Source organism: Staurois parvus, unplaced genomic scaffold (genome assembly GCF_062004578.1).
Source record: "Staurois parvus isolate SC_StPar_1 unplaced genomic scaffold, SC_StPar_1.0 ptg000151l, whole genome shotgun sequence".
Taxonomy (NCBI): domain Eukaryota; kingdom Metazoa; phylum Chordata; class Amphibia; order Anura; family Ranidae; genus Staurois; species Staurois parvus.
In genome coordinates this window covers 19004343-19025586 of record NW_028317947.1, presented here as the reverse complement: position 1 = coordinate 19025586, position 21244 = coordinate 19004343, and the positions used below count along the sequence as shown (strand labels likewise).

The 21244-nt window shown below is 42.2% G+C and overlaps 1 protein-coding gene across 1 annotated transcript in view; it reads left to right on the top strand.

The window, feature by feature from the left end:
- The window catches only part of FMNL1 (formin like 1), a 65782-nt gene that overhangs the window by 4230 nt on the left and 40308 nt on the right, over positions 1–21244 (top strand). Inside the window, exons 2-4 of the mRNA XM_089674579.1 lie at positions 19591–19674; positions 19814–19897; positions 20592–20665. Coding sequence (XP_089530705.1) covers positions 19591–19674; positions 19814–19897; positions 20592–20665 — 242 coding nt within the window. The remainder of the gene's footprint in view (positions 1–19590; positions 19675–19813; positions 19898–20591; positions 20666–21244) is intronic.

Genomic DNA, 21244 nt, shown 5'->3' with positions numbered 1-21244 from the left:
TTGATTTTTGTTGGTTCTTTTTTCAAAACGAGTGCTAGGTCGAAAGGTTCTGGGGTTCTGATGTTCATATGATAAGCTCCAGTATAATGATGAACATTCCTACTACCCCTTTAAATGTGGAAGATTAAAGATTTCTGAGCTATGACTAAGGTCATTGTGGGACGAAATGCGTTAGCACTTTTGTATGCTGGCTTGCACACCTTTTTATAGAACATGATGATTTCTATATAGGACATAGGCTAGATATCTTCTATAGTAATCATTGTCTTCTATAAAGGGGTGTGCAAACCACCATACCGCTAACGCATTTCAGCCCACAAGGGCCTTAGTCATAGCTCAGCATATCTTCAATTTTGTATATTATCTGATAGATATCTTCTGTCTATACAGATATAGAAGACAAGATTGCGGTTTCCTGCGGAGTCACCATGTTGCCAGCTCTATTTATTTGTACAAATGATCTAAATCTGGGGCTGCAATATTCCATGCAACAGTCACTTAACCCAAGAGCAAGATTCTTGCAGATGTAGGGACAATGACACCATCACACTAGAGGAAAATGGTACCAGAAATCCGTAGAGTCCTTGTACAATCTACCTGCCTAAACACTGGCACATGCACTCCATAGTTAATGGTAGATCTGAGACTGGCTAGAGATTGTACAACCAGATTGTAATGTGTGTGACCACCTTTAAAGCTGAACTCCAGCGGTTTTGAATATTTTGTATACTTACATGGGGCCAACTTTGCACCCAATTGACCCCTTTGGAAGTTGTACATCACTGCATTAACTTGAGAAGCTGCCCTTCTGAATAGTAACCACCGTAGGGTGCTAGCTTTGCACAGTTCCATTCAGACAACGCCTTGTGTGTTTCTCAATGAATGGGAAGCATTCTCTGACTGGATGAGGTTAAAAGTAAGGGAAGTGACGTTACAATCTCCACTTGGTCCAGTCGGGGGAACACTTTGCATTCCTTGAGGAAAAATGCAAGGCGGTCTCATATTGACCATCGCGTGGTTACTATGCAGAGAGGCAACCAATCTGCACCGTGTCCAGAAGTGTGGGGCTACCTCTATATAGTATCTCAGACTACTACAGTGTTTTACAGAGACTGACTAGGTATCACATATGCATACTTTATGCCAAGCTGGCCCAATGTAAGTATATAAAATGTATCCTCACCAGAGGCAAAATGTTCCAATGGGGATATCTGTTCACTTTGTTAACCAACATTGATGTGTGAAAGACCGAAATTAATTTTCCTTTTTTAAATTTCCTTTTTTTTTTTTTTGTATGCCTTCTGTAGGTAGGATCCTTACATGGACCACTTTGAATCTTTTTGGTTTGATGTAGACGTTCTAGAACTAGGTCTTAAAAATGAAGTTGCCTTTTTGTTAACAGTACCCCCCCAGTGTGTTTTGGGGAATTTAATTTGTTTAAAATGACTCATTTAATTTTAAATACATGGATGTTTACTGTCCAGTATGGCCTAATATGCCTGGCACTGTACACGGAGGAAGTGGTTATTGCATCAGTTCAAGCAATCTGCCTGTCAGTTGACCAGCGTGATATCACACAGGCATGAGTCATTAAGGATTTCATGACTTTCTGATGTCATTGCAACTTATGGCTCATCTACTGCCACACTCTCACTCCCCCCTCCTGATGAAGGGGTGTGTTATGTCTCCAAAATGAGTTGGCTTTTTGTAATAAAAAAAAATATATTTTACTCTATTTTGGAATTATTGTGTGCCTGGCGCTTCAATCTTTGAACTGTTTCTGTTACAAGCAAAGGAGATAGTAAATATCTTTTGGCGTGGAAAAGCTGCCAGCCCAGAATCCAGATTCCTAGTCCAAATACAGTTATAGCTCCTCTAGGCTATAAGATAATTCTAAGGTCCCAGAGCTACAGTGGGGATCGAAAGTTTGGGCACCCCAGCTAAAAATTTGTATTAATGTGCATAAAGAAGCCAAGGAAAGATGGAAAAATCTCCAAAAGGCATCAAATTACAGATTAGACATTCTTATAATATGTCAACAAAAGTTAGATTTTATTTCCATCATTTACACTTTCAAAATAACAGAAAACAAAAAAATGGCGTCTGCAAAAGTTTGGGCACCCTGCAGAGTTAATATCTTGTACTGATCCCTTTGGCAAGTATCACAGCTTGTAAACGCTTTTTGTAGCCAGCCAAGAGTCTTTCAATTCTTGTTTGAGGTATCTTTGCCCATTCTTCCTTACAAAAGTCTTCCAGTTCTTTGAGATTTCTGGGCTGTCTGTCACGCACTGCTCTTTTAAGGTCTATCCATAGATTTTCAATTATGTTGAGGTCAGGAGATTGTGAAGGCCATGGCAAAACCTTCAGTTTACGCCTCTTGATGTAATCCCCCGTGGATTTCGAGGTGTGTTTAGGATCAATATCCATTTGTAGAAACCATCCTCTCTTTAACTTCAGCTTTTTCACAGATGGCATCAAGTTACCATCCCAAATTTGCTGAAATTTTATTGAATCCATTTTTCCTTCTACTCGTGAGATGTTCCCTGTGCCACTGGCTGCAACACAACCCCAAAGCATGATTGATCCAACCCCATGCTTAACAGTTGGACAGAGGTTCTTTTCATTAAATTCTGTGCCCCTTCTTCTCCAAACGTACCTTTGCTCATTCCGGCCAAAAAGTTCAAGTTTAACCTCATCGGTCCACAGAACTTGTTTCCAAAATGCATCAGGCTTGTCTATATGTTCATTTGCAAAGTTCAAACGATGATTTTTGTGGTGAGGACGTAGAAGAGGTTTTCTTCTGATGACTCTTCCATGAAGACCATATTTGTACAAGTATCTCTTTATAGTGGAATAGTGTACCACAACTCCAGTGTCTGCCAGATCTTTCTGGAGGGATCGTGCAGTCAAACGTGGGTTTTGAATTGTTTTTCTCACAATCCTGCGAGCTGTTCTGTCTGATATTTTTCTTGGTCTTCCAGATCTTGCTTTAACTTCCACTGTTCCTGATGACTTCCATTTCTTAATTACATTCCAAACAGAGGATATTGACATCTGAAAATGCTTTGCTATCTTCTTATAGCCTTCTCCAGCTTTGTGAGCATCAACTATTTTCAGTTTCAGTTTTCTAGACAACTGCTTAGAAGAACCCATGGTGCTGATTGTTGGGGCAAAGTCAGATGAGTCTGGGCATTTAAAACCTTTGAGATTGACATCACCTGGTCTTCCCAGACAATGATTGAGAACAATCCATGACACTGACAGGTCTCAGCTTGGCAAAGGGGGCAGTGCATGCTATAAATTCTGCAGGGTGCCCAAACTTTTGCAGACGCCATTTTTTTGTTTTCTGTTATTTTGAAAGTGTAAATGATGGAAATAAAATCTAACTTTTGTTGACATATTATAAGAATGTCTAATCTGTAATTTGATGCCTTTTGGAGATTTTTCCATCTTTCCTTGGCTTCTTTATGCACATTAATACAAATTTTTAGCCGGGGTGCCCAAACTTTCAATCCCCACTGTATATTTCTGTTTATCGTAATGTTGCTCAGAACACTGGAAAAGAGCAACAGGGCTGCCTGAAGGAGGTTTGTCATGCAGCGTGTTTTAAACTTGAGGTTTTGTCCATAGCAGAAGTTGCAGATGCCAGTATTATGGTGCAGTTTAGAGAATATGTCCTCTTTGGGTTGATTTGTGCTTGACTGCGGCACATGTTTGGTAGCATTGGAGGTGGTGTAATGTAAGTTTGTGTGATTCTACTGACCGTTCCTACTAGTACTCCCGTTGTGTCCCCCCCAGCCCTAGTGGGCCAGTCCATGTCCCATCACAATTCCTGGCCAAGATGGTTACATGCCGGTGGGGTGCCCTCCAGTTTCTATTTGCTTTTTTGGGCAGTTCATCAGCCCCTGCATATGTTTTTCAAAGTCATATGATATGAATTGAATTGGTGTTACCATTCCAGATACCATACCTTCAAGCTTTGTGATCTCCTGAAGAAGTGAACGTTGCTTCACGAAACGTGTTGAGATGTTGCGCAGAGAGCTTGTGTTATGCAGTTTATGGATCATGTAGATTTATCTTCGTTACTGGTTTACACTTTATACAAATTTGGTATTTGATGTTTATTGACTTTTTTGGAACAATTTTAATGTCTCTTTTCTAACAACAATAATAATGTGATATTTTTTTTTTTTACTTTAATTTAGTGTGCCTCACAAAGTCCCTTGAACATGTTTGTTTGTTTTTTTTTATACTGATGTACTCACCTTAGTCTATTTGTATGCTCCAGAATTTTGGACTGCAATGTTTATACAGAATCTGCAGGATATTCAGAGAACTTTACGTTTTATGCACCATGTTCAAAAAGTTGAGACTACACATATATTTTAAGGGTTAGTTATTTCCAGTATTTATGAAATGCATATATATCGCCCTCAGCCCTGTAGAGTACATACACAATCACATCAGTCCCCACCCTAGAGGAACTTCTAGTCTAATGTTCAAAGTAGAGTATTATGTACGCGTGCACACTCTTGCAATTCTTATGATCAGCCATTTCACCTACCAGTATGTTTTTTTTGTTTTTTGGATTGTGATAGGTGATCTGAGTAAAAGCACTTTCAAAAAAAGTTCATGTAGTTGGTGACCTTGGTGGGAATTGACCCCAGAATGTTAGGGTTACTGTTTCTTGCTGCACCAAGCTGTAAAAATAAGTTGTAAGGTGTTGCCTGTGGAAAGCAGTTCAATGTTTTTGACTAGTACAGGTTAGCAGAAGACCATGTTCTAATTGCATTCATTGTGATTCAGAAACTCAGCTGCAGTATGCTGCGTTAATGAGATTGCTAGATTGATGGGTTTGTTTTGATCTATATTATGCCATATCTTCAGAAGACGTTGGGTGTGTCAGATGTTGTGTTTTGTTTTTTGATTTTTTTTTACTAGACGCATAGAAGTCTCTCAGCTGTCTGTGATTTCACCGCCGTCTGCCATCCCAGCTGTGAGCACCAAATAACACATCTGTAGGTCTAGGACATGTCACTTTATTAATGTTTGTTAACCTTGTTATATTTTTATTATATTTTTATTAGTGTCCATTGGAGCAAGAGTGCCATTATACTGTGATGTCACCACCCCCTAGTCCCCCTAGAATGTACTGGAATTATTAAAAGCTTCACTTTGACCCCGAAAACAAGTCTGATATTTATAATTGTAATCATTTTTATAAATGTATAATTTAATATATATAAAATTATATTATATAGTATTTTTATATATATATATATATATATATATATATATATATATATATATATATATATATATACAGTCAGGTCCATAAATATTGGGACATCGACACAATTCTAACATTTCTGGCTCTATACACCACCACAATGGATTTGAAATGAAACGAACAAGATGTGCTTTAACTGCAGACTGTCAGCTTTAATTTGAGGGTATCTACATCCAAATCAGGTGGATGGTGTAGGAATTACAACAGTTTGCATATGTGCCTCCCACTTGTTAAGGGACCAGAAGTAATGGGACAATTGGCTTCTCAGCTGTTCCATGGTCAGGTGTGTGTTATTCCCTCATTATCCCAATTACAATGAGCAGATAAAAGGTCCAGAGTTAATTTCAAGTGTGCTATTTGCATTTGGAATCTGTTGCTGTCAACTCTCAAGATGAGATCCAAAGAGCTGTCACTCTCAGTGAAGCAAGCCATAATTAGGCTGAAAAAACAAAACAAACCCATCAGAGAGATAGCAAAAACATTAGGCGTGGCCAAAACAACTGTTTGGAACATTCTTAAAAAGAAGGAACGCATCGGTGAGCTCAGCAACACCAAAAGACCCGGAAGACCACGGAAAACAACTGTGGAGGATGACCAAAGAATTCTTTCCCTGGTGAAGAAAACACCCTTCACAACAGTTGGCCAGATCAAGAACACTCTCCAGGAGGTAGGTGTATGTGTTTCAAAGTCAACAATCAAGAGAAGACTTCACCAGAGTGAATACAGAGCGTTCACCACAAGATGTAAACCATTGGTGAGCCTCAAAAACAGGAAGGCCAGATTAGAGTTTGCCAAACGACATCTAAAAAAGCCTTCACAATTCTGGAACAACATCCTATTGACAGATGAGACCGAGATCAACTTGTACCAGAGTGATGGGAAGAGAAGAGTATGGAGAAGGAACTGCTCATGATCCTAAGCATACCACCTCATCAGTGAAGCATGGTGGTGGTAGTGTCATGGCGTGGGCATGTATGGCTGCCAATGGAACTGGTTCTCTTGTATTTAATGATGATGTGACTGCTGACAAAAGCAGCAGGATGAATTCTGAAGTGTTTCGGGCAATATTATCTGCTCATATTCAGACAAATGCTTCAGAACTCTTTGGATGCCGCTACACAGTGCAGATGGACAATGACCCAAAGCATACTGCAAAAGCAACCAAAGAGTTTAAGGGAAAGAAGTGGAATGTTATGCAATGGCCAAGTCAATCACCTGACCTGAATCCGATTGAGCATGCATTTCACTTGCTGAAGACAAAACTGAAGGGAAAATGCCCCAAGAACAAGCAGGAACTGAAGACAGTTGCAGTAGAGGCCTGGCAGAGCATCACCAGGGATGAAACTCAGCGTCTGGTGATGTCTATGCATTCCAGACTTCAGGCTGTAATTGACTGCAAAGGATTTGCAACCAAGTATTAAAAAGTGAAAGTTTGATTTATGATTATTATTCTGTCCCATTACTTTTGGTCCCTTAACAAGTGGGAGACACATATTGTTGTAATTCCTACACCGTTCACCTGATTTGGATGTAAATACCCTCAAATTAAAGCTGACAGTCTGCAGTTAAAGCACATCTTGTTTGTTTCATTTCAAATCCATTGTGGTGGTGTATAGAGCCAAAAATGTTAGAATTGTGTCGATGTCCCAATATTTATGGACCTGACTGTATATGGATATATAGATATATAGATATAGATTATATATTATAAATTATATTATATATTTTAATATTCTAAACCTGTTCAGCTTAAAATAGAAATAAAAAGCAAAACATTTGTGTATAGATTAAAAAAAAACATAAATACCTGTTTTTCTTCACTTGGTACCCACTGTTTTCAGCTGCATAAGAGTTGGGGGAGGAGAAACATCAGCATATTTGCGATTCCAGGTGAAAGGCTGTGTGGGAATATGGGGGGGGGGGGCGTGTCAGGACAAGTCTCTTATCATTGGAGGAGAGTTCAAAGCATAGCTACAGAACTGACCACGCTGTGCTCTCATGCCCAGTGTGGTCAGTTTTGCAAATGTCAGTAAAAGTCATTCAAAACTAAGCAGCTCTGCTTACCCTGTGCTTACAGGTTACAGCTGCTCGTGTGTGCTGCATAGAAACCATGCCAGTGTGTGAATCCTGGCACATCAGTGTTTATTTTTTTTTTTAGAACTTCAGTGACATGGCACAAGTGACATATCATTTATTGCTGGTATCGCAATGTGAGCTGGTGGGTTGCGTTGCACCATGCTGCGCTGAAAATATGTACTGCATGCAGTGTTTTCAACATGCACCACCACAACTCTATCCTAAGGAGAAAGCCTAGTGCACCTGGTGTGAATGAGCCCTATCCGGAGATTAGAAGGTTGGAGCTCTGACAGTCACTTCTGGGAGAAGGTAGCGAAGTCAACTGTGGAACTGGGCGTAGAAGCTTGGGCTGAATTGCTGTACAGAGCCAAAGGAAATGACTGGCTGCACAAATACTGGTTACTTTATTCAGCCAATCAGGAAGTGAGATCTGAGTTGCTGAAAGAGGGGTTTTAATTATTTCTGTGTTTCTGCTGTGAGCTTTAAGGATGATTTGGTTCATAGTGGCCACAGATACACAAGTGGCTGAGGGCTTGTTGTAACCTCTTCCCATCACCATAATGCTTATATGCGGCTGCTGGGCAGGTGAGCGTTTGTGTCCATGGGGGTCCAAGGTGGTATATTGAAGGAGTGCTTACTGTGCAATCTCAGCACTTTAACTAGGCTGTCACCGGCAGCCTCTGAGAACCAACCAGTGATCATGTGATCGGTATTGTGACAGACCCAACTGGGACAGGGGCTTTTGGAGGGGACTGCAGGCTAGCCCTCTTGCCTACTGACCCTGGCCCTGGCATCAGAGGGGGCTCTATTCTTTAATGTGTGCCTGGGGGGGGACCTTTTGGAGTAGTTTTACTTGGGATTCAAGTCCATGTCTCCCCAAAACACACAGACTGAGAACTGGAGGACCAACATACAGATTTAGGGTCTCTGTGCCCAAACTAGCATTGACTGCTTCAACCCCCTCCTGGACTCAGAGACTCTAAGAAGATGTTGATGTAATTAGCAAAACGACCTGATGTGAGGACTCTTGCTCTAATGTGTTTATTAAGGTGATATGTGTTTACTATCTTTCCCATTATGTGCCTCCTAGGTGTGCATTCCCATTGCTAACTGAGTCACCTATTGTGGGTCTGTTGGCAAGTCCTCTTGGAGGCTCCTACATGAGCAGGTCAGACTGATGGCAGCTTCACCTCATCTGATCAGTGTGGGATGTAATATTTGTTTTATTCATGTAGGGGCACTGCCCCTATTTCTGAAGTGTATAAAAACTGTATTTCTGTTCAATAAAGTAGTTTGTTTGGTATCTAAACTAGTCTTGTCTAGACTTGGGTGCAATGCCCAGCTATAATACTGGGTCCTGTGTCCCAGTGGCAAGGAAGCAGTTTCTGATAGAATAGCCCAATCTTGGTGACACGCATTCCGTCACAGGTACACTGCTTCCCAGCATTAGGAACCACTTAAAGGGTCACTGGAAAAGTGTGAATTTTAAGGATGAATTGCTCCATAATGCCCATGGATACACAAGTGGGTGAGGGCTTGTTTTAACCTCTTCCCACCGTCATAATGCTTCTATGCAGCAGCTGGGCAGGTTGGCATATGTGTCCATGGGGGTCTGAGGTTGTATGTTGAGGGCGTGCTCACTGTGCAATCCCAGCACACTAATTGGGCTGTCACTGGCGACTCTTAGTCTCTATGAAAACCAATCATAGTGATTATGTGATCTGTATACTGCCTCCCAGCATTAGGAACCACTTGAAGGGTCGCTGGGAAGGGGTTAAAGATAACTGATCACCTATTCTGAAAATGTAAATACTTGTGTCCATAGCCTGGCCACAGGGTCACATTAAAGAAATATTAAACATAATTTATGGGGCAGGCAGTGTTGACTTGCCCCCTCAGTTGGATGACGTGGACTTTTTTTTTTTTTTCCTTTGACCAATCGCAGTCTCTGGCTCTGCATATGCCGTGCATTATTATGGAAGGAAGGAGCAAGTAAACACTTTGCTGGTCCTGGACCATAATCCGTTTTATTTCTTCAATATGTAGGTGTTGCTTCATTGCTGGGAAGTCTAGCAGACATACTTGATGACAGTATTGTGCCCTTTTTCCTTTATTGATTTGATAGAAATCCTTCCTGAATAGTTAATCTGTCAAACAATGAAATTGTGGCTCAGCATTGCAGATAATGCCATTCCTAGGTAGGTAGGTGGTCAGCCAACGCTTGGCCTGACACCAGAGATGGAGATGGAGGTGAGGGTGAGGTCACACCGAAATAGTTCATGTATTATTCAGTCTGTCATTCACCTGCTGCTATTAGCTGTTGTATGACTCTGTAGGGCGGGTGTGTGTGGCTAGGAGAGGCTCCACTTGTGCGCTTCAATGCAATCAGCTGTTGGTGTTAGAGGAATGTCCTTCTTAATCAAGAGAGTACCTGTCCAGCTGGTGTGCCGGGATGAATGGCGTCGTGTGAGCATAATGCGATGAGGTTCCCACATTGGGCTACACAAAGCTGTATTCTTAAAGAACATCAAATTGTGGTTTTCGATATCAGCCTGCAGTTCAGATATTTATGAGGTTATATTTAAAATAACCTTTACACTGAATGTCTTAATGCTAGTCTCCAGGACGCACGTTGGGAGGGGTAGGAGCAGAATTCTGAGCCATTAAGGGATGTACACAGAGACATCAGTTGCCTCTACTGGACCTGCCTACAGGTCTGGTCAGCTCCTCAGAATCCATTGGAACGTGATCTACCACCATACCCTAGACCCTATTACCTACAGGAGAGCAGAGGGATGACATCATCATTGTGCTGCTGCTTATGTACAGTCCAATCAGCAGCCTGATGACCAAGCTCTGTTGCCTAATTAGAGAAATGCAAGGTCATCTACCTATTTATACTGCCTAAAAGGAGTGTATAGAGAACAAGACTGAACAGAATAAATTGTCAGTCGAGGGAGTCCATACATCTGCAGCACAGTTCCCTTATATGTATGTATAAAGTTCTTTATCTGAAGTTCAATTTGAATAGACTCCCATCAAAAGAGTGTCAGCAAAGTGTTATAACTATGCAGCACTAGTAAGAAGGAACCTCATGGTGGATATCACTAGAAACAAAATTAAGTTTTTTTTCATATCTTATTCAATTTTTGTTACAGGTACCTATATAGTGCTATCAATTTAGGCAGCACTTTGCATATACTCTCACCGGTCACTTTGTTAGGTACACCTTGCTAGTACCGGGTTGGGCCCCCTTTTGAACTGCATTAATTCTTTGTGGCAGATCCAACACGGTGATGGAATCATTCCTCAGAAATTTTGGTCTATATTGACACGATAGCATCACGCAGTTGCTGCAGATTTGTTGGCTGTACATCCATGATGCAAATTTTCCACCACATCCCAAAGGTGCTCTAATTGACTGAGATATGGTGACCAGGGGCGGACTGACAACTCATGGGGCCCCTGGGCAATAGGGCATCATGGGGCCCCTGTGTCCTTGCCCAAACTCAAAAAAGCCTATGAAAAAGGGACCAGGGGCATCTCATGGGGCCCCCCTACTGACCCCGGGCCCTCGGGCAGTGCAAGAGTTTCCAAATGGTCAGTCCGCCCCTGATGGTGACTGATGAGGCCATTGGAGTACAGTGAACTCATTGTCATGTTCATAAACCATTATGAGATGATCTGAGCTTTGTGAGATTGTGCATTATCCTGCTGGAAGGAGCCATCATGGTTACACTGTAGTCATAAAGGGATGGGCATGGTCAGAAACAATACTCAGGTAGGACGTGGCATTTAAACAATGCTCAGTATGTACTAAGGGGCACAAGGGGGGGGCCAGGAAATATCTCTTGCACCACCAGCCTGAACTGTTGACCATACCATCTGAATGTTGCAGCTGAAATCGAGACTCATCAGACCAGGCAACATTTTTCCAATCTTCTATTGTCCAATTTTGGTGAGCCTGTGTGAATTGTAGCCTCTGAGGAGTGGCACACGGTGTGGTCTTCTGCTGTTGTAGCCAGGGGCGGACTGACAACTCATTGGGCCCCCGGGCAATAGGGGATCATGGGGCCCCTGTGTCCTTGCCCAAACTCAAAAAAGCCTATGAAAAAGGTACCAGGGGCATGTCATGGGGCCCCCTACTGACCCCGGGCCCTCGGGCAGTGCCCGAGTTTCCAAACGGTCAGTCTGACCCTGGTTGTAGCCCATCTGCTTCACGGTTTGAGGTGGTGTGTGTTCAAAGATGGTATTCTGCATATCTTGGTTCTAACGAGTGTTTTTTTGAGTTACTATTGCCTTTCTATCAAATCGAACCAGTCTGCCCATTCTCCTCTGACATCAACAAGGCTTTCCGTCCACACAACTGCCACTCGCTGGATATTTTCTGTAAACCCGAGAGATGGTTGCGCATGAAAATCCCAGTAGATCAGCAGTTTTTGTAGTACTCTGACCAGCCTCCCTGGCACCAACAACCATGCCATGTTCAAAGTTACTTAAATCCCCTAAATCCCCTTTCTCCCCCATTCTGATGCTCAGTTTGAACTTCAGCAAGTTATCTTCACCACGTCTAGATGCCTAAATGCATTAAGTTGTTACCATCTGATTAGCAATTTGTGTTATCAAGCAATTGAACAGGTGTACCTAATAAAGAGGCTGTTGAGTGTATATTGTATATTTACATCTGTCCCTGCCCTCAAGGAGCTTACAATCTAAGGTCTCTAACTCACATTCATACATACACATACTAGGGCCAGTTCGGACAGGATCCAATTAATCTACCAGCATGCCTTTGGAGAGTGAGAGGAAACTGGAGCACTGGAGGAAACCCACGCAGGCACAGGGAGAACATGCAAACTCCAAGCAGTTTGTGCTGTATTTGGGATTTAAACAGACAACCCTAGTGCTATATATATATTTTAAAAATCATATTGGCATGTTTGATTTTTGACTGGGGGATATTCAACTGATGGGCATATTCCACCAAAGGGATCCAATCCTCAACATATATTCATCTTTCCAATGTATCCTGCCCCCAGCACACACCCTCACTTGCAAATGAGAACAAAAGAAAGCTCACCAATCTTGCGCATTACCTCAGCAATACAAAGATTTTATTAAAATAAGATGTGTACTTACAAACGTAGCAGTATAAAAAGCGTATAGTATCCAAGTGGATCACAGGAAATCGTAGCGTGTGAAAAACATTTCTTGTAGTTGGCTACACGGTTTTCACACATCACGGAAGGGATTTTTGGTTCATTCTTCTTTGCAGATCTTCTCTAAAGCTTTAAGGGTTCTTGGCTGTTGCTTCGCAACTCAGTTTCAGCTTCCTCCATAAATTTTCTATAGGATTAAGGTGTGGAAAATGTAGGCCACTCCATGACCTTAATGTGCTTCTTCTTGAGCCACTGCTTTGTTGCCTTGGTGGTATGTTTTGGAAGACCCAGTTATGACCCATCTTCAATGTTCTGGCTGAGGGAAGAGGGTTCTCATCCAAGATTTTACAATGCATAGCCCCGTTCATTAACTCTTCAATGCGGCAAAGTTTGCTTGTACCTGTAGCAGTGAAGCTGCCCCAAAGCATAACGTTTCCACTTCCATGCTTGACTGTAGGGATGGTGTTCTTGGGGGCCATTTTTCTTCCTCCAAACACGGCGAGCTGAGTTAATGCCAAAGAGCTCAATTTTGATCCTATCTGACCACAGCACTTTCTCCCGGTCCTTCTCTGAATCATTTAGATGTTCACTGGAAAACTTCAGACGGGTCTGTACATGTACCTTCTTGAAGAGAGGGACCTGGTGGGTGCTGCAGAATTTCAATCCATGGCGGTGTATTGTGTTACCAATGGTTGGTTTGGTGACTGTGGTCCCAACTGCCTTGAGATCATTTACAAGATTCTTCTGTGTAGTTCTGGGCTGATCCCTCACTTTTCTAATAATCATTCTTTACCCCATGAGGCCAAATCTTGCATGGAGCTCCAGACCAAGGGCGATTGATGGTTATTTTGTATTTCTTCCATTTGCAAATAATCTCTCCAACAGTTGTCTCCCCACCAAGCTTCTTGCTGATGGTCTTGTAGCCCATTCCAGGATTGTGTAGATCTACAATCTTGTCCCTGATGTCCTTTGACATCTCTTTTTGGTATTGCCCAATATATTCCAAATGCAAATACCACACTTAGAATCAACTCCAGACCTTTTAGTTGCTTAGTTGATGAAGTAATGGAGTAGCCCACACCTGGCCATGAAACAGCTTTTGATTCAATTGTCCAATTACTTTTGGTCCCTTGATAAAGGGGGGGTGGCTACTCTTAAGAGCTGTAATTCCTAAACCCTTTCTTCAATTTGGATGTACATACCCTCAAATTAAACCTGAGTGTGCACTTTCAGCCCATATTTATTATGTAACTATAACTTGAATATATTTTGGTAAATACCTGTAAAAATCTAAAATTGTGCCTGTGTCAAAATACATGTGGACCGAACTGTATATTAGAACAGAATGCCAGGGAGGGGTCCTGAACAGCATGTATATTTCTCCCCACTATTTTGATTGTGGTCCCTTTTTAAGGGGGATGGTTTGGAGGTATGTTGAGTACTCAGGAGTTCTCACCCATGCAGGGTGAGGGGTTCTTGGGTAGTTCAGCTGGAGAGGAGAGGTCTGATTTTTCATTACTTTCTGGATTGCTAAGTCCTTATTAGGGAAACAGATATTCAGACTTTCAAAGAGTTTTGGAAGAGAAGAAACTCCAAACCCTGAATGCAAGGACTTCGGTCCTGAAAGGGCTAATGCGGGTGTATAGGAGTCCAAAAAAATAAGTAGAGACTGCTGGTACTGGACTGTGAGAGAGAGAGCTGGACACACCTGAGTGAGCAGGCTGAACTAAGCCTGGGACTGAGCTATGGTTGCTGACTACAAAACCCTTCTCTTTGGGACCCTTGCAGCAGATGGGAAACCCCCAAAACCCCAGTGTGAGACAAAATGGTGGCGGTGAGCCATTACTTTATGGACTTTTTTTTTTTTTGCTGAAGTAAGCTACTTTATTTTCTGGACTGTGTACAAGTTCAATAAAGACTATAATTTTTACAAGTGGCTGGTGGTGATCCCAAGTGCCTATATCACAATAAATAAATATATACAAAGACAGTATGCATACAGGATGGAATGAAGGAAAGTCCATGGTGAGGACACAGGCACACTGGGCAACACTTTCTTCCTGCAGTGTGACGGTCCAACACAATGAGATCATACACAGAGAAGTCAGAACTGGCCGACAGGACCATGTCTACTGTACAGGCTCATTCAGGAAATCAATGAGAATGTTGATATGTAGACTGGAGATACCCCTAGCAGCCGGGTCTCCATTTTTAGTTTTATGGGCATTTTGTTTCAATTAGTAAACATGTGTTCACCCATTAACGGGCTATTATTGGAGTGTGTACAGAGCCTTGGTTGGTGTAAATGTGAGCATATGGAATGTTTCATGTATGATTGCTTCTATTTAATGTGTTATTATGGAATAACCTCTGATGCAAGTGATGTAGAATATCATTATAAAGTCTACAGTAATAGGTAAAAGGCAACATCCGGGGGTCAATCCTCCACTGCAGTTTCAGTGTCCTACTACAGCTCAGTGTTGCATTGTTCAAAGACACAAATGGTTTCACTTTAGATGCAAAGTGGTGCCCGTATCAAAAAAAAAAAATATATCGGAGGGCAGACATTACTGTGAAGAGGGTAGGAACGACAGTAAAGGGTTAAGGAAAGGTAGGAAGATTGTAAAATGTGTAGATTTACCTGATTGGTGATGGGCAGTGTGGGGTGGGGTCTTCGGCAACTTTGGGAGTGGTGGAGGGTCGGACGATCCAGTACAGGAGTGGTAGCGGAAGAGGAGACTTCCCTCCCACCCTCCTTTTGGGGTTGTTTGGGTCTTTCAGTTCCTGGTTTGTTCTGGCTTTGGGTGCGGTTGTTGGTCTTTGAAGGCAGCAAATCATTTTAAACTAAAGTGAATGGTTGGGACCCATCGGTGGTATGGTGTGCCCGGGTGCATTCCGGTTAACCAAGGTTTAACTGGAAGGTGGAGGTTTTGCACTGCGGATGGTTTGTTTTGTCTCCAAGCCAGTGTGTTGCGGCTGGAGGCTTAGTATTAATATTATGGTTAAGGTTCCGCAGGGGGATATTGGTATTGTTTTGTGCCTTCTAAGACCAACAACTTTTTCCTGTATGTTTCTGTTTTAAAGAATGTTTTTGTGTTCTTGAAGTTGAATTGTTAATAAAAGGCCATGATGGCCATTTTACTCCAATAGTGGTTTGGTCTCCTTTATTGAGAGTTGGGGGATGGGAATATGGAGTGAAAGAGAGAGAGTTGTGTAGGGGATGGTTCAGCAGCTATGGTCTTAATTAGCAGTTGTTAATAAAAGGCCGTGATTGGCCATTTTACTCCAATGGTGGTTTGGTCTCCTTTTTTGGTATATTGAGAGTTGGGGGAGATTGGGGATATGGAGTGAAAGAGAGAGAGTTGTGTAGGGGATGGTTCAGTAGCTATGGTCTTAATTAGCAATTGTTAATAAAAGGCTGTGATGGCCATTTTACTCCAATGGTGGTTTGGTCTCCTTTACTGAGAGTATATTGAGAGTTGGGGGGATGAGGATATGGAGTGAAAGAGAGAGAGAGTTGTGTAGGGGATGGTTCAATAGCTATGGTCTTAATTAGCACATCTCCTCTACACTAGTCATGGGTTCAACAATGTAACTGAGAGCAATTGAAAGGCTGGATGTAAAGGGATTCCAGGAGCAATGTTTCTTTTTATAACATTGGGAGTTATAATGAGAATAAAACAAAGAAGCTTTTATTTAACACTCCTTTTTGAAAGATTTCAGCCATTGTCCAATAGTTTGCCCAAACCTTTCTATGGCTGACCTGGAGGGTGCTGTGCCGCACTTGTATGGCACCTTGGGTGTGGTGAGCTGCGACGCATTGAAATGTTGATCATGATGAATGCTCCTCTTATGGTCTCCTACTATATATGCTATATTTATATTAAAAGAAAAATATATATTTGGGGTTTTCTGACCCTTTAAATAGAGACGTCCTAAAACCATTAGAGCGATGAGGCTTCCCAATCTGGTCACCTCTCTGCATCTCCCTGCCTAGGCGTTCCCCTCCCCCAGTCTTGCTTGCTAACAGCTACAGGAAGACTAGACTTAAACGGAAACCCACAGGGAGGGGAAGAAGCAACTGACACCTGCAGGGGAGCTGCAAAGCTCAGTGTAACTAACAAACAGATAACACTGTTTTTATATAGAGATCAGGGCAAACAAGTTGAAGGAAAGCCTTGCCAAGCTGCAAACTTTTCCCGACTACAACTTGGCCGTCTCTCGAAAGAGGTTCATGACTCATTGTTGTACGATTGGCTGACCATCAACATAGCCATTGCAAAATAGTAATGCTGGCCACACATTTTGCAGTTTCGTAAAACGTTGATGTGTAAAGAATTTGTATATGTGTTAAGTAAGGTGATGAGCAAAATAAACTGACTATAGTATATGACGCCTGAAGTTTTTTATATGGTTGCTAAATGGTTAGCACTTCCGCCTGGCATTACTAAGGTCGTTGGTTCAAATCCCAGCCACGGTACCACCTGCCTGGAGTTTGCATGTTCTCCCTGTGACTGCGTGGGTTTACTCCGGGTACTCTGGTTTCCTCCCACACTCCAAAGACATGCTGGTGGGTTAATTGGCTCCTGTCTAAATTGTCCCTAGTATGTGTATGTATGAATATGAGTTAGGGACCTTAGATTGTACACCCGTTGAGGGTTAGGGACTGATGTGAATGTACAATATATGTATGTAAAAGTGCTGCGTAAATTGACGGCGCTATATAAGTACCTGAAATAAATAAATAAATATGACATATAATATCTGATCTACAAATCTCCCTGAGAGGGGGAAAAAAAAAAACGATGAACGCCAATCAAATATAACAAAACCTAAAACAAAGCAATTTTGTCAAAATGAATACGTCACTGAATGTAGTGTTTTATATGTAAGCCGTGTAAGTACCTACACTTGACTTGCTCAGCGGCCACTTTATTAGGTACATCTGTTCAATTGGTTGGTAACAAAAATTGCTAATCACCCAATCACAATGCATTTAGGCATCTAGATGTAGTGAAGACAACTTGCTGAAGTTCAAACCGAGCATCAGAAAGGGGATTTAAGTGACTTTGAACGTGGCATGGTTGTTGGTGCCAGGTAGGCTGGTCTGAGTATTTCAAAAACTGCTGATCTGGGATTTTCACACACAACCATCTCTAGAGTTTACAGAGAAGGGTCCGAAAAAGAGAAAATATCCAGTGAGTGGCAGTTGTCTGGACAGAAATGCCTTGTTGATGTCAGAGGTCAGAGGAGAATGGGAGACTGGTTGCTGCAACATTCAGATGGTAGGGTCAGATTTTGGTGTAAACATGAAAGCATGGATCCATACTGCCTGTATCAACAGTTGAAGCTGTTGGTGGTGTAATGGTGTTGGGGATATGTTGGCCACTAGAGGTGGACCTATTAAATTGGACGGTGAGTGGGGCCTTAGGACCAGCCTCTTGCAGTCCCTGTACAGCAAAGCTCAGACTGGGATTGGCAGGAGCAGCACAAAGAGCCAATTTTTATAACCAGGAACATGATAATAGGAGAAGAGAGCAGAGAGATGAGCTCATCAATGTGTTGCTTCAACTTTCACAGTTCAGTTACACGGTGGGGAAAGGGCAAGACTTCAAGTGTTACATAACAGAAGAAGAAGAAAATAAGGTCTCCTTCCCTTCCAGACAGGACTGTGCTGTATACATCTCAGGACTGGATGGAAAGAAATACAACTTTTTTGGCAGATAAAACAGCTCATATAAATGTATTTTATGTAACAGTTTGAGAAGCGTTCACCTTTAAATACTAACATGTTTATTGTTTTACCTGCCAAAGGATTTTCACCTGTTAGTCAGATACTACCTATTTGATTGTCCCCTTCCCCAACACCCAGTGGTATCGGGGGGCAACGCACAGACATATGAAACTGGCTACAGTTCAGTGGGTATCATAACCCTAGATATACCCATGGCTGCTTGGTCTTGGCGATGACTGGTGATAAATTTGGGTCCCCCATTAATTGTGGGGTATTGTGGATTTTATCAACTGAACATTATTGTATCCTGTGATACAAGGCCAGACCCTGAGGTGTCTTCTGCTTCTCATTTACATTATCATGGAAGCAAGGACAGTGCCATCTTAATAGCATCATGGGCCCCTGGGCAAAATAATGCACTGGGGCTCCTACCAAGAAAATGGTGGCCTGCGGTGCATGTAGCACGCTGTGACAAACAGTGGGTGTGGATTTTTAGTCTGATTTAGAAATTTTAATCTGATCCCTTTTAAAAATTTTAAAAATAAAAAGGGGGGGGGGGTTGTCTTTGGTGAGACATCAGGGGTCTAAATAGACCTCTCAAGTCTTACTTTGAGACAGAAAGGGACTAAGGAATCACATTCCCCAGTTTCATTCTACAGCCTCAGCTGCACTGCAGATTAATGAATAGGAGACAGGCTCCTGTTCATTCATACACTGAAGCCTAGTAAACACAGTTTACAAGGCTTCAATTATGAATGAACACTGTGAGTGATCGGTACCGTGTTCATTTAGAGAGGGAAGGGGCCAGAAAAATACGCATTTACCAGCCCCTTACCCATCTCTCCATCCTGTATAGATCCCCCGAAGCATCTGGTAGGAGAGAAGGGGAGTCGGCAGCCCTGCTCTGTCGGCGTACAGGGGCCCAGGCATCGGGAGAATTTGATAGTGGACAGGTGGGGGTGATCAGTATGGCGGGTGGGGGAAATTACTGGAATTTATATTTTATGGCTCTTCCAGCTTTCAGCTGCTGAATTAAAAGCCACACAGAAGATTGGTTCCAGGTATTTTCCCATCTGCATGTTGGTCACCTCCTCCTGTCCACTTCTGATTGCCCCTGCTGGAGGAAAACTGCAAGGGACCCCCCATGTACCTGGGGCCCCTGAGCAGTGCCCAGGGGTGCCAGTATGAAAAGACAGCCCTGCGCAAGGAGATAAAGCATGCATGTTAACATAAGTTGTTCTGTAGTTGGATTGCACACGTTTTCCAATCTCCATGTTATGGATGAAGTGGTTTTATTAATGGTTCTGTCTGATACTGTTGTCTCTTTTCAGGAAGCTATGAATCTCCCTCCAGATAAGATCAGCGTTCTCCGGCAGTATGACCAAGACAAGAAATGGGAGCTGGTGTGTGATCAGGTAAGTGGGAGTTTGTGTGGACATTATGCTCCACTATGTTGATCTTATGCTTCATGGTCTTCATAGGAGTTGCAGCAAGTTTGGTTCAACCTTTTGTGTTACCACCTGTGCATGCCTTAACACAGATCTGTTTTATCAGGAAAGGTTCCAGGTGAAGAACCCGCCAGCCACCTACATCCATAAACTGAGAAGCTATGTGGACACGGGTGGAATCAGCCGGAAGGTAAGCTACAACAGGAATGTCTAAAGCTGTCTCTACAATCCTATGCAAATGACGTTCAGGAAAGTGAAGACTGACTTCCAGGCACAGATCTGCACTGTATTTGCCATAGTGACCCCTGTATAGGTTTCTCAGAGAACTGGGACAATAGTGAGTGCACCATTCTATTGTCAAACCGTAAACCTAGCTAATACTTTTTGAGTTTCTGCATCCCCTTCATCATGGCTAAATAAAAATGTGAAATTGAAAATCATACAGACTATACCTTTCAACAGTTATGTAATGTAGGCGGACTACAGCCAGTCTTAAAAAGAACCCAGGGGTATGGACAGTGGAGCTGGATCCAACATTATAAAGTCCTTAGGAGGTACATGGATTGGCATTGATCCTGTTGAAGAGAATAATGGCAGCTCCTAGACCAAAGTCGTACCAACAGTCAGTAAACCTATAGAAAATGTCCATAAATATACTATATGTATTAGGCTTGCCAATGGGAGAATTTCACTTTAATGGGTTACATTTGGTGGGCACTAAGCACTCTGACAGAGTTGGGGGGTACGATTACCGCTTTGCGCTCGCTGCTTGTGTACACCCCGCCAAATCCACCCCCCCATCCCCCAACCACACCTGTGAATGAGCCATAATGGAGAGGAGCAGAAGATCTATGACCTAACCTATGTGAATGTCTTAATTTTAGTTCAAGAGAAGAGTTCAAGAATCCACACAGGTTCTAAGAGAACTAGAGATCTCCTTACGGACCAATCACATTGGGTGAGTGTTGCATTCTACTGAGATCAAAAACTTCTGCTCTTCCACTGAATCCTCCATGTTTGTATTGTATGGGTTTAGATACATCCCCTTCACACTAAAGCCAGTAATATGTGTGAATTAGGGAAATTACTCAATTTTCCTAAACGTGTGGATGGATGAATCTGCAATGCTGACTATTGTATTCTGACAGCCAAAACTCACGGTCATTGGATACAGGCACTATTTGGCCAAGGATTTTCTGACCATCTCCTTTGACAACAGTTGATTGAAAAATCGATTCTTGTCCAGCCAGGTGGTGCCAACAGGGCCAACAAAGGAACAAATTTCAGCCAAATCGGCAGGAATTGCAAATAGGCACATAAATAGGATTTTATAGGTACCAAAAAACACTGAGCAGAAATAAAACATGCATTTTATTCAATAAATAAAAGATGAAATCATAGTTTACATACACGTATATGCTTGCGACAAATACGCTATATTAGATCATTCAAATGTACCTCTGAATGAACACTTCTTACTGTATATCCATATTTCACTGTGTATCGTAACAATAGGTTAAGTGGCACAGGACAAGAT